General features: G+C 42.4%; 1 protein-coding gene across 4 annotated transcripts; it reads left to right on the top strand.

Annotated features, from left to right (window-relative positions):
• The first annotated feature begins 106 nt into the window (after positions 1-106).
• chst3a (carbohydrate (chondroitin 6) sulfotransferase 3a) lies at positions 107-10157 on the top strand. Of its 4 annotated transcripts, none has more exons than XM_020047055.3 (5): positions 107-868; positions 3663-3804; positions 5673-5905; positions 6465-6638; positions 7574-10157. In XM_020047055.3, the coding sequence occupies exons 3-5, from the start codon at positions 5826-5828 to the stop codon at positions 8631-8633; spliced, it is 1314 nt and encodes a 437-aa protein (XP_019902614.1). In that variant the 5' UTR covers positions 107-868; positions 3663-3804; positions 5673-5825; the 3' UTR covers positions 8634-10157. The 4 variants fall into 4 exon arrangements, with proteins under 4 accessions (XP_019902614.1, XP_010867567.1, XP_010867562.1 ...); XM_010869265.5 differs by having other exon boundaries at positions 5676-5905; XM_010869260.5 differs by lacking the exon at positions 3663-3804.
• Positions 10158-12582: the final 2425 nt, after the last annotated feature.

Raw genomic sequence — 12582 nt, forward strand, 5'->3', positions numbered from 1 at the left:
AATGGACTATTTTGGACTCCAATTATGGGACTTGTAGTTCTAAGGTTGCTTTTGTTCTCAAGTCTTAAGCACGTGTAAAACTAATTCCAACAGGTGGCGGCACATATTCTTATGTGGAACCGACATCCCGTGTTACTTTAGAGATCTACTTTGTTTGGAAAGTGCTCGTTTAACATTTTGAGGGTCTATTCAACTTGCTTTGACCATAGGCTATATGCATTTTTCCCGTGCCAAAGTACTTGTATGTATAATTAAGAGAGATTATACATAAAAGCCTAATATAAAGAGAGAGAGAGAGCGAGAGAGAAATAGAGGGAGAGAGAGAGAGAGAGAGAGAGGGAGAGTGAGAGAAGCTTTTTATATTGGGTGATGTAAAAACTTACGACGGCTGTATTGGGGGCATTCTTTTTTCACATGTGACTGGCGATAGCAGTATAGGCTAGTGGAAGTGTCACACTGTCATGATTTGAGTTCGTGCACTTTTCTTGGACTTTGGATACGTAAATGTTGTATTTAATAACCGTCAATCTGTTTCACACATTTGCCCTTATCTTATATTTTATTTAATTGATTCGAGTTGCTTTTTTTTGTGCACGCTTATTGGGATAGTTTTTACTTTCTAAACGTATTTTTTAAATGTCAAAAGTCTGCCTGCGTGTTTCCGTAGCCTACTTCATCTATGGAATCATCTTGGGGATATTAGAAATAGCCTAACGGACATGGAGTGGTTTATTAACTTTCCCCACACAAGGTACCTTAATTGTGATCATGAATAAGGCAGTGTGCTTTCGGAGAGCTAGACCATGCGGGACCCCATCAAACGCGGAACTGTCGATTTGGTTACAAGCTTGAGAGTCAACCGCAAATGGTAAGTAAAAGTGTTTTTGTAACTTGTAACTTAAAAGTTAATTTACTTCATAATGAAACCCGGTTTTGCATTGTGGTTTTTAATTGTAACAAATATTTAGCAACTTTTATCTATGTTAGAACAATCATAATTACGTGGTTAGGCTACTTGATTACTTTATTAATGATTCATTATTAACGAAATGCGGTGTGAGGAATTCATGCTTTGTGAGAGGCAGGTCGAAATTTATTGGGGTGTGGGTCATGTCAAAAATGGAGGACGGTGTGGAACTTAATTTTGTTCTAGGGAGGGTACTGTGTTTTTCGGAAGGGCCGAGCAATGTTTTAGGGGTTTAAACAACGGTTTTGTTCATTTCATTCATTCCATCAATTCCATGATGTCTTCTGTTATGGTGTTATTGGAAGAATCATTTCCGTTCAGTAGCCTATGTTTTTATAAAAATGTCGGTAGAAATAACATGGAACAAACTAATCTTTAGTCTGTGTCTATATGACAATATTATACTAACTTTGGATAACATTAATCATTTCAGTATAACTAGCTAGCTAAAGTGATTCACATCTATTGCTAGCTGGCTAAAACAGGCAAATTACAGTTCCTTCTGAATTTTTTTTGACCCCTCCACATCTGGTTGTGTTATAATTAGAATTTTTTATTTTTTCAATTTTATTATTCATTCACATTATTAATCAGACTTGTACTTTGAAGTATCTTTACTTCATAGTATCTTTAATGCATAACATTTGTGCATAGAAGTTTCTTCCACTTAAAACTCTAGCCGAGATTTAATGTGAGTGTTTTCCTTTTGGCCACTCTCCCATAAAGGCCACTTTCTCCTAAATAAGCCGTGGAAGACTGTAACTCCTTTAGAGTCCTCTTGGTGGCCTCCCTAGACTAGCCCCCTTCTTGAATGGATACTCAGTTTTTGAGGACGGCCTTTTCTAGTTTCACAGTTGATTACTGGTGAATATTTAATGTTAAATTGAAGGCAATTTTGTTTTAGTAATTAATCCGAAAGATATTGATTGAGATTTTTTGTCTGTAGATTTGACAAATCACATTTCCTATGGATGAATACATTGGGTGCCAAATATGTAACATCTTACACAAATTCAAAAAAAAATCTCAAAATTATGAAAAATCCTTTGTGGTGCTTATGGGTTATGAAGCATATTCATTCTGTGTGAATAAAAGGGAGATTTGTTCTACATTTCTTGAGTTTAAGTTAAATGGCATGGAGTGTGACCTTCCAAACTTTTCATTTTCAATTACTTTATATCGCAGCTCCGTCTGGCCCATCCGTGTCAAGACACATCATCCACCCAAATTCAGCCAGAGTGTCTGAGGCGTTAGGTGTAAAATTGCTGCACTGTGATCCACAGTTACCTGATTTCACTTGTAGGGTATCAAACCGGTCTGACAAGTTTGCCAGCGTGCCAACCTTGCGTGTTTCGGCACATCCCCGTCGCAGTCCTTTTGATTGTCTTGCCGACAACAGCAGCTGCGGGGATCTGCACTTGGCAAGACGGTACGGATGTCATGACCAGGGATGTCAGAGTGGCGCGGGGGGTAGGGTGCTCAGCTGCTCTCGGTAAATACGAGACACTGTAATCTGTCATAGGGACATTGCAGTGCAGTCTACAGTGTTACTCAACTGTACCGTACAGCGAGACACTGTAATCTGTCATAGGGACATTGCAGTGCAGACCATTCAGTGTTGCTCAACTGATCAGTACAGCTTATTACAGCTACTGTGCAGAAACTCTCCCGAAACGGCGCTGCACAAACACGCCGCGTCGCACTGCATGTGTCGCTGTAGCGGTTGCGGGCATTACACTGGAATAGAATGGAGCTACAGTTCTATTCTTTCCGTATGTCATTAATCTTACCCGATAGGCACCATCGAGGGAGATAACCTTTGATTACTGCCCCCTGGGTTAAAGTCACTTTACAGTACCATTTGAAGTTCCTATGGGGGGCTAATGCTCGTACACCTCCATTCCATTTTTCAAGGAAAAGAGAATGAAACGTTCAGAATATTGTTTTAAAAGTGAAATTATTCATGATTTCTCTTGATACTCTGCTTTGCCCAGCCAGGTCAGCCGAAAATAAAACCATATGTTGTTCAAGCTTCGCTGATTGCATTAATTGAAATTCTACACAGAGAAATGGATACAAATGTGATTGTCACTCTGGTTCTTCCATCTTGAGTACCCTTTGATGAAAAAAATAATCATATTTTGAACGTTAAAGTAGGAGGCATCCATTAAAAGCATTTGTAACATGGTGATAAATGGGAAGATGGTGGTTGCTTCATGAGCTGATCATCAAATATGTCATATGCCTCAGTGGGTTGTGAATATTTAAAAATGGCAGCTCTTTAAAGATTCTTTCTGACAGGACAGTGCTACGGAGTAATAAGCTCAGATAATTGGTGTGTGCTTGCTTAGATTATAAATCACAGATCAGTTTGAAACAAAATACTTAAGTATAAATAGTTTTCTATTGTGTTTTACAGTCTGACACATTTAAACAAATAGTCATTTAATAGCAGAAAGATATTGTCCAGGACATTTTTATGCCTGTTTTAAATTACAGGTATATCTTTTAAATACACATTTCATCTTCTACACTCACAGCTTTAGGTATAACATGTAATTGTAGAATATTAGTAGAGGAGATGGGAATCAAGAAAGGATAAAGTGGGAGAGTGTCTAGGAGTGAGACCTGGACCTTGTCCTTCATCATGTCCAGTGTAACTGCCACCGACCACAACACCATTTTCCAATCCTAGAGTGACTGCCCAGGCCTCTGCGTGGCTGGGATCCCAAGCAGCCCGGGGGATTTTACAGTCTGACGTGGAAGTGGTCCTGGGAGGAACAGCGCTGTGATCCCAGGTCCTTTACAGGCTCTCGTCTCTGTGAGATATCTAAGACGTAGGTGGCGAGACCGACATTTCCTCCTCTGGGGAAAACAGACAAAACTCTCTCCCGAATAACACCCTGTTTAATATTACAGCACAACTTCTGATTAGAGGCCATAGTCTGTGGTCTGGGATTGATCCCAGGCAGTGCCTGGCTTATGGAGTCAGCTGGAAGTATCCAATCGAGTGACGACAGATTTAACATCTCTTTGCGGATTTCATGCCCAATCATCTGAAGGATTAATAATATTAGGTTACTTTTGGGATAAATTCTGCTTCGCTATGATCCCTCACTAATATCCCAGGATTAAAGGGACAATCCAGAATTCAGACAAAATGAAAGCATTCAACTTGCTACACCTTTTTCATAAACAATTCCACTCCGCTTGGGCGGAATATTAAAGTTGCCACCGTAGTCGGTCCAGAGGACGGCAAAAGCTTGAACAGTTCTGTAAAATCTAACCTAGAATCATCTAGATTTAGGAGCCACACTGGGGATATTTTTAACTGGAACTAGGCCCATCACTTTACTGTTGGAGTGGATGGACGCTACATTAGACTGTGCGTGTGCTGGCGTTCCAAATGGCATACAGCTACTTACATGAAGTGCATGACTGTGGTCACTGGCCAACAGTAGTGACCCACGAAGTGCCCATGGTGCCTAATCAAAAGAGGTGGATGGTAAAAGGAATAATGCCACTGGGGCCCGAGACAGGTTTGTACCCTTCCATAGTCCTGCTATCACTCTCATAAGGGGTACAATTCATGATCCTGTGACAAGCAAGCATGTCTGTTTACATTTGCCTCTGAGTGGTTCCTGTAATCCCCCTGTAAAAACTGGGACGTACTTACTAGTAACCCACTGGCAATGAGGGGCTCTTGAGTTTTCTCCGAACAAACCTCTGAGTGTTGAGTGTGCTCGTTGACATAAAAGACCAGCTGGTTGGCTGAAGGGGGTTGTGGACTGTGAAGAGGTGGCTTGCCGGGCTTGGTTAAACAAATCACTGCCAACCAATGACAAATCATTTATTTCCAGCCACACACCAACATTTTTTATTTTAAAACAGTTGTGAATGGGGCTTCAACAGAAAGGGACTCTGACACCTTTCTGTTGAATTCAACGCCAGGAGGTTGTGTTCTGCTGTGTGTTGGTCATGTCACATGTCGTTGGCGTGCCATCGTCCCCATTTATGATGCTGTCTAATACACTCGCATGCATGCTGTACTGGACATTGTTGCGCAGCAAGAAACTTTGTGCATGTAGATTGGAAATGAGAAACTGCGGCAAAAACTGACAATCTCCTTCAACTTCAACTGTCATGATAAAGAGCGCCTCTGTCAGAGTAAACATAGTTTTATCTTGAGGGAAACCAGCTTTCAACACTTGCTTGGTGGGTGGGCATTTGTAGCCAGCAGACCCCACCCCCACCCCCGGTTAATTTAGACGGCCACAAGGGAATCCCGGCAGATTAAATATCACCCGGCAAAACCACTCTACCACTTATTCATCCACACACTTTTGAGAACTGATATCATAGTCTCCGGAAAAAAAGGGTCCTCATATTTAAGCTCTGCCACGACTACACCAATTGACTGCAAGCAAGAATTACACTGTTTTTCTTTTACCCACACACCAGACAACACTGTTTAACACCCTCTGAAATAAGATCCACTGCCCCTGATGATGTTCACATCAGTCTATAGCATCTATGTTACAGTGTTTGACTGGTTATCAACAGATTACAGCAGAACCTGTAGTATAAACGTACACATTTCTGTTATATACATTTTGAAAGGCAGTTAAGTTTGGTGTTGTTTATCCTACTGTAGTGATAAAGAGGGTGACTGATAGCACATTATTGCCAATGTCAATTGTTTCAGAAGGAAGGAGCCCGACCTCTGATGGGGAATAGAAGAAGGAACTGGAGGACTCTTTGAAAAGGCAACTGGGAGTCTGCACAGGAGAAGATTGGCAGAAGCTATTACGAGGAGCGTCCGTGAAAACAACATATCGTGGCACCGCTACATCACAGAATGAGGACCAAATACACCATCTCCCTTGTCTTTATTGTGGCACTTGTCATCATTGAGAAGGAAAACAACATAATATCCAGGTGAGAGATTGAGCCCACGTCCATGATCAACAGAGTGTTAGGCCTATATTTTGTCGTCTTAATCAGGTAGGGGAAAAGCATCACCGCTACATGTTTGGGTCAATCCTTTCACAAAATTGCCTCAAGTATTTGCGCAGTCTGACAGTGCTGTCTGTGTTACCGGTGGGAAATCTCAATTTGATCGCTGTGTCGCTTGAGAACTTTCTCCTTTCATTTTCGGGAAATGTGAAGCGTCTGTGGAATTTTGAGTTTGAACAATGCTTCTTAAGTTTGTAATTTCCAACTAAATGTCTTGCTGGGGTTTAATGTGAAAAATGTATCAGCCTCTACAAAAATTTAAAGTAATTGTAGTCCACATTACATGTTTTTCATCCAACATCTGTACTGTATGGAAAAGTCACTATATAATGGTAGTATTAATAAAGTATTGACCGTTAATTGCAATATATATTGTTTTTTTATTGCAATAAAACTATTTTCATACTTTTTACAGACAATTTATTAATAAATACAATTTAAACACATTGTTTTGTGACTGCCATTTGTCCATGTATTTTAGGGTCTCAGATAAGCTCACCCCAAAACAGACCCCCCAGACGCCTCTAGATCCAAGTAACTGTGCTCCAGACCCAGCCCTGGGTCTGCTGAAACTCAATGGCTCCTCCTTTCTGGGCCAGCTGGACCCAGCATTCAACCTCATGAAGAGACACCTAGAGAACTACACTGAGAACAGGTCTGTCTGTGTGTGTGTGTGTGTGTGTGTGTGTGTGTGTGTATTGTTAAGATATTACAAAAACTAGCACAATGGTGAAGCTAACATAACGGTGAAGCTAACATAACGGTGAAGCTAACATAACGGTGAAGCTAACATAACGGTGAACCTAACACAACGGTGAACCTAACACAACGGTGAAGCTAACACAACGGTGAAGCTAACACAACGGTGAAGCTAACACAACGGTGAAGCTAACACAACGGTGAAGCTAACACAACGGTGAAGCTAACATAAGGGTAGGCTGGAGAACAGAACCCTTCAAAATTCCCCCCACCTGTAAAATCGCAAAAGAACGCTGGCTGAGCTGGAACACTGGCTGAGCTGGAAAACTACCGCGAGACCATATCAAATTAAATTAATCGAACCTTCGCTGTAGATGTACAGTAATCTCTCTCATTTGTGATCTGGGTAAATGGGAAGTATTAAAAAAAATCACAACTCCTGACTATTTCTAGTCTAGCGTTTGATTACAAGGAATGGCATGGCAAAAATCACAGTCTGTTAAAAAGAGGAGATTGTCTTCATTTAAATGATGCCCCGTGTAAAGAAATAGACCAGCATGTCTCTCCATTGGAAACCAGTAGGCGAAGGTCATTGGCCCTCACCTCACACACCTTCAAGGAGGTACATGCCTTCGAACATCCCGGCCCTGGTAGAAGTGGTGATCAAGTCAGTCATGAAACTCTGCCAGAGACTCTTTTTTTAACATTAACTGATGGTACATGGGTTATTATCAGATATTTTTATTGGAAAATGCGGCATAAGGCAGCTTTAACGTAATTGTGAAGCTAACATAACGGTGTCCAGTTCTTTATTGTCATAGTAAGTGTGTTAAGGGATTACCAAAGATGGTAAATATATAAAAGATTTAACAATTTTGTTTTCAAACACAGGCTGGGAAACCGGAAGCACATCCTCCTGTTGGCCACCACACGGACTGGTTCCTCCTTCGTCGGTGAGTTCTTCAACCAGCAAGGAGACAACATGTTCTACCTGTTTGAGCCGCTGTGGCACATCGAGAAATCGCTGACGCTGGAGACCGGCGGGACCAACGCCACGGCGGCCGCCCGGGCCTACAGGGAGGTCCTTCAGGGACTCCTCCTTTGTGACTTCACCCCCCTGGAGAGCTTCATCGAGCCGCGTCCTGTGGACCACGTCACCACAGCCCTGTTCCGGAGGGAGTCGAGCAGCTCCCTCTGTGAGGAGTCCGTCTGTAGTCCGTTTGTTAAAAGGGTATTTGAGCGTTACCGCTGCAGGACCAGGAAGTGTGGTCCCCTCAACCTAACCATGGCGTCCGAGTCGTGCCTGCAGAAGGAGCACAGGGCCATCAAGTCCGTCCGTGTGCGTCAGCTGGAGACCCTCAGGCCCCTCGCGGAGGACCCTCGTCTCGATGTCAGGTTCATCCAGCTAGTGAGAGACCCCAGGGCAGTTCTCGCCTCACGCATGGTGGCCTTCCACGCCAAGTACAAAAGCTGGAAGCAGTGGGCCGTGGACGGGGACGTGCCCGTCGATGACGACGAGGTGAGGAAGCTGAAGGGAAACTGCGACAACATTCGGATGTCCGCGGAGATGGGTCTGAGCCAGCCGACGTGGCTGAGGCGGAGGTACATGCTGGTAAGGTACGAGGATATCGCTAGGTTCCCTATGAGGAAGGCGGCGGAGATGTACAAGTTCACCGGGATACCATTCACTCCTCAGGTGAAGGACTGGATTCTACAGAACACCCAGGCTTCCAATGAGGCCAGTGGAGTTTATTCCACACAGAAGAACTCCTCGGAACAGGTTGAGAAATGGAGATTCAGTATACCCTACAAACTGGCTGAAGTGGTGCAAAGGGTTTGTGGACCAACATTGAAATTGTTTGGGTACAGGTTTGTGAACAGCGAGGCGATGCTGACGGACAAGTCTATCAGTTTGATTGAAGAAAAGATGTTTGTGCAAGATTTTTCATAGGTATGATTACTTTGTTCTTGGAGCTTGGCAAAGTGGACAAATGGATACGATTATGAAGACATTGTTGTAAGGATATTTATTGGGCTGTATTTGACTTTAATTTATTAGATAATAGATAGGAACAGTAGATGTCAAACAATAGTGTTACACTCCAGGATATAGGGACAAATACACATTTGTGTGTAATGAAAAAAATTATTACTGCTCTCCTAAATCGTTTTACAGAGACATCGTTTTACAGAGACATCGTTTTACAGAAAACTTCATAAACGTACAACCAATGCATGTGATTTGAACATGTTTCCCTCCATACCAAATCTAACTTTACAATCCAAATCTGAGTCCTTGAACAATTTTATTTTCTGAAAAGGTTTGGTTTTTCCTCTCTTATTTGTTCAACAAGCCATGGGTTTTACAATGTTGAATCTGTTTTTGTACCAAAGAAAATGTGTACTAAGATTCTGTGTGTGTTCTGATTGCAGAATTCTGGCAAGGAAATTCCAAAATGTTCACCTTGCCTTCCCCAGGCATTTACCATGAAAAAGGGATATTCATTTTGTTAGTTTAATATATTATTTAATTTTTGTTGTGAATGAGAGATAATGTCTATAGCTTTTGCACATGCAACCAATGGGAAATGTATATATTTCTCATGTTTATCTGAGGGGCACTTTACTGCCAAACCTGGTTTAAAGAAAAAGTATGAAAAACATGTCGAAATACTTTCAGCGTTTGCTGTAGTCTCCACGTGTAGCTTATCAGCAATGTTGACGTGTTTGGAATTATTGTCTTGGTTGAGAAGCACAAGGCAGGGTCACTGAGCCCAGCTGGAGGGTAATCATTTGTTGTGTTGCTGTCTGAACCCAGGTCAGTTTCTGGAACACACAGGCTAGGCAGCTGACTGCACGAGCAAGTCACTTTTTTTTGGTCTTAAATTAGCTTTTAGCGTTGGCCGTTACCGAGATCGAAGGTGAGTGTGTGGTCTCGTTCTCCAATAACCGATGTTTACAGTGTCGCCTTATAAAGTAAACGTAATCTACATTTTAGTCACTGAGCGGACAGAGTGGCAGCATTGAGCGCATGTATTTTCATGTAATGTTCTGTCCTAGTTCACTGCAAATGGGAATCGAACCCACCACACTGGCAGAATAAGTGTTCTACTGTTTGAGTATAGACTGTCATTTGGAACACTGGACAGACATTCCTCCTGCAGCTGGTTTGCAGAATTGTGTGAGGTTTATCACTAGCTCTGTGGACACGCCTCCTGGCTGACGTTTATAGAAGACGACCAATGAAAGACTGGGGGGGGTGGTTTCAATGGCACCCTCTTCCATATATAGTGCACTAGCTTTGACCATGTGAGGGTGAAAGTAGTCCACTAGGTCATGAATTGGGCGTCAGTTCGTTAGCAGGATGGGTTTAAATGTTCTGTTCTTAAGTTAAATCCTTTTTTTAATTTCCGTGGAAATCACAATGTCTGTGACTGTCATATTGCTGTACAAGTAAACTGAATATCGACAAGTGTATATTTTCAATGCAATCCTTTTTTTTTTTTTTGCTGACCATTGTCTTTTGAACTGTTTATGGTTTACCGTAAGGGGACATTGTCGAAATATTTTTCTGTGTAGCCTTCTATTACTGATTTATAAAGAGAAATCTCAATCCGATTTAAAGACACAGACAGTGAAGCTAGTTCCCCCAATACTAAATGGTACATTGGTTTCCTTAACCTGTAGGCGGTCTAGAGAAAACAGGTATGCTAGGAACCCATGCTTCGGTTTAGTTTCTCTGGCGTCATTTCTAAATGCTAGCATTTTTGCATTTAAGGCCCTTAGAGTTGTTTTAACATGACGAGCATACAATTATATCAGTACCATGATTATGTGGTATTTGTGAAATAAATCCGATTCTAGTAATGTGGTCAATATAACCATTCTCCATGCACCATGTTCCCAGTCATCTATAAGGACCTTTGTTGAGTCTCACAATCCGTTCAATGTGTTATTTGTGTGAACTATCCCTTTAGGGCCCAGAGCAATATACTTACAAATGGACATTTGAAAAAGTGTATATGATTCAGATTTTGCCATACAACTAATGTCCTCTTATGTTAGCACTCAACAGTAGCCTACTACTGTAATCACTTCTCATTTTCATAGGGCTATAAAAAAAAGCCAAAACAAGAGTCTGGTCTTTGAGCATCAGTACAGCAGACTTGGCAGTTTGAGGGTTGTGGCACACATCTATGTAATAATAATGACTCATTGGTTTTATACAGTCAGAGAAGGATTTGGATTGAGCAAAGACACCTTTTTTAATTCTTCTTGGGTTCTGCCTTGGACCATGTGCTTGTACTCGCACACACTCAGGCAGACACACAGACACACACACACAGACACACACTCAGACACAGACAGCAAGGTTGTCTCTCTGTGTGTGTGTGTGTGTGTGTGTGTGTGTGTGTGTGTGTGCTTTCGAGGAAGACGCTAGAAGGGAGTGTTGTGGAAGGCAGCTGCTCAGCTAACAGCATGTTTACTACTGTGCTGGTCTATTTAAGTCTTCCCAACCCTGCAATTTCCGCCAACTTTACATATAATGTGGTCAGAGTCATTTTGCCTCCACCTGACCTCGCCTGGTTATATAAACCCATGGAAGGCTGTCTGTTGTCTGGGGCACACAGATTCCGCACGGACACACACACACGCGGACACACACAAAGGAGTACACACAAGTTGGATGCATACCAATGCAACAAAACACACACTCATTATAGCCTGTATTGCAGGGCTGCCCAACCCTGTTCCTGGAGATCTACTGTCCTGTAGGTTTTCTCTTCAACCCCATTTGTGACTAACATGACCAAGCTTTTCATCCAGATAATTATTAGAATCAGGTGTGCTAAATTAGAGTTAGAGAGAAAACCTATAGGATAGTAGATCCCCAGAAACTCGGCAGCCATGCTGTATACAAATAATTTTTTGCATGGACACAGACTGGTCTTGTCGATCTGACTGTCTACCCAGCAACACCCCTAAATCATCCATAAATTGACATAACACCACCAAATCATCCGTAAATTGACATAACACCCCTAAATCATACGTAAGCCTACACAGCAACACCCCTAAATCATCCATAAGCCTAAACAGCAACACCCCTAGATCATCCGTAAGCCTACACAGCAACACCCCTAAATCATCCGTAAGCCTACCCAGCAACACACCTAAATCATCCGTAAGCCTACACAGCAACACCCTTAAATCATCCGTAAGCCTACACAGCAACACACCTAAATCATCTGTAAGCCTACCCAGCAACACCCCTAAATCATCCGTAAGCCTACACAGCAACACCCCTAGATCATCCATAAGCCTACACAGCAACACCCCTAAATCATCCATAAGCCTACACAGCAACAACCCTAAATAATTTGTAAGTCTACACAGCAACACTCCTAAATCATCAATAAGATACACAGCGTATACATTTTATATGATAAATGTCTGTCGCAGGTATTACAGTCCCTTTTTGTAATATGGGCTTACGGCACAAACCAATGAGCATCCTTGCCAATGAGTTATTCCCCTTTAAGCATCCGCGTGTCACACACGCAAACACGCGCAATTCCAGTGGAATCTGAGATCTGCGTGGTCTTGGGGCAGCTGTAATCAGGAGAACCAGGGCATTCATAAAGTCGTGTGCTGGAGCGTGGCTTTATGTGGGGACGTGTTTGGAGTCGGGGAGGGTGGAGTCCTCCGCTGCAGGGTCGGGTGGGGCAAATACAGCGTAGAAAGAACCACTTTACACTGAATTAAAGCTTTCTTCCTCCCTAGATCTTGTTCCAGTAAAATGGGAAGGGCGTCCCACTCCACCCTCCTCTCGGCCCGTTACATGGCAGTGGTTCAGATCCAAATAGCACCGTGGCCCGTTCTAAATATAGGAACAGTTG

The sequence above is a fragment of the Esox lucius genome, chromosome 6, assembly GCF_011004845.1.
Source record: "Esox lucius isolate fEsoLuc1 chromosome 6, fEsoLuc1.pri, whole genome shotgun sequence".
NCBI lineage: Eukaryota > Metazoa > Chordata > Actinopteri > Esociformes > Esocidae > Esox > Esox lucius.

Coding starts and splice junctions, on each gene's coding strand:
- chst3a (XM_020047055.3), top strand. CDS start 5,826: ATGAGGACCAAATACACCATCTCCCTTGTCTTTATTGTGGCACTTGTC. Junction 5,906..6,464: donor GAAAACAACATAATATCCAG/GTGAGAGATTGA, acceptor CATGTATTTTAG/GGTCTCAGATAAGCTCACCC. Junction 6,639..7,573: donor GAGAACTACACTGAGAACAG/GTCTGTCTGTGT, acceptor TTTCAAACACAG/GCTGGGAAACCGGAAGCACA.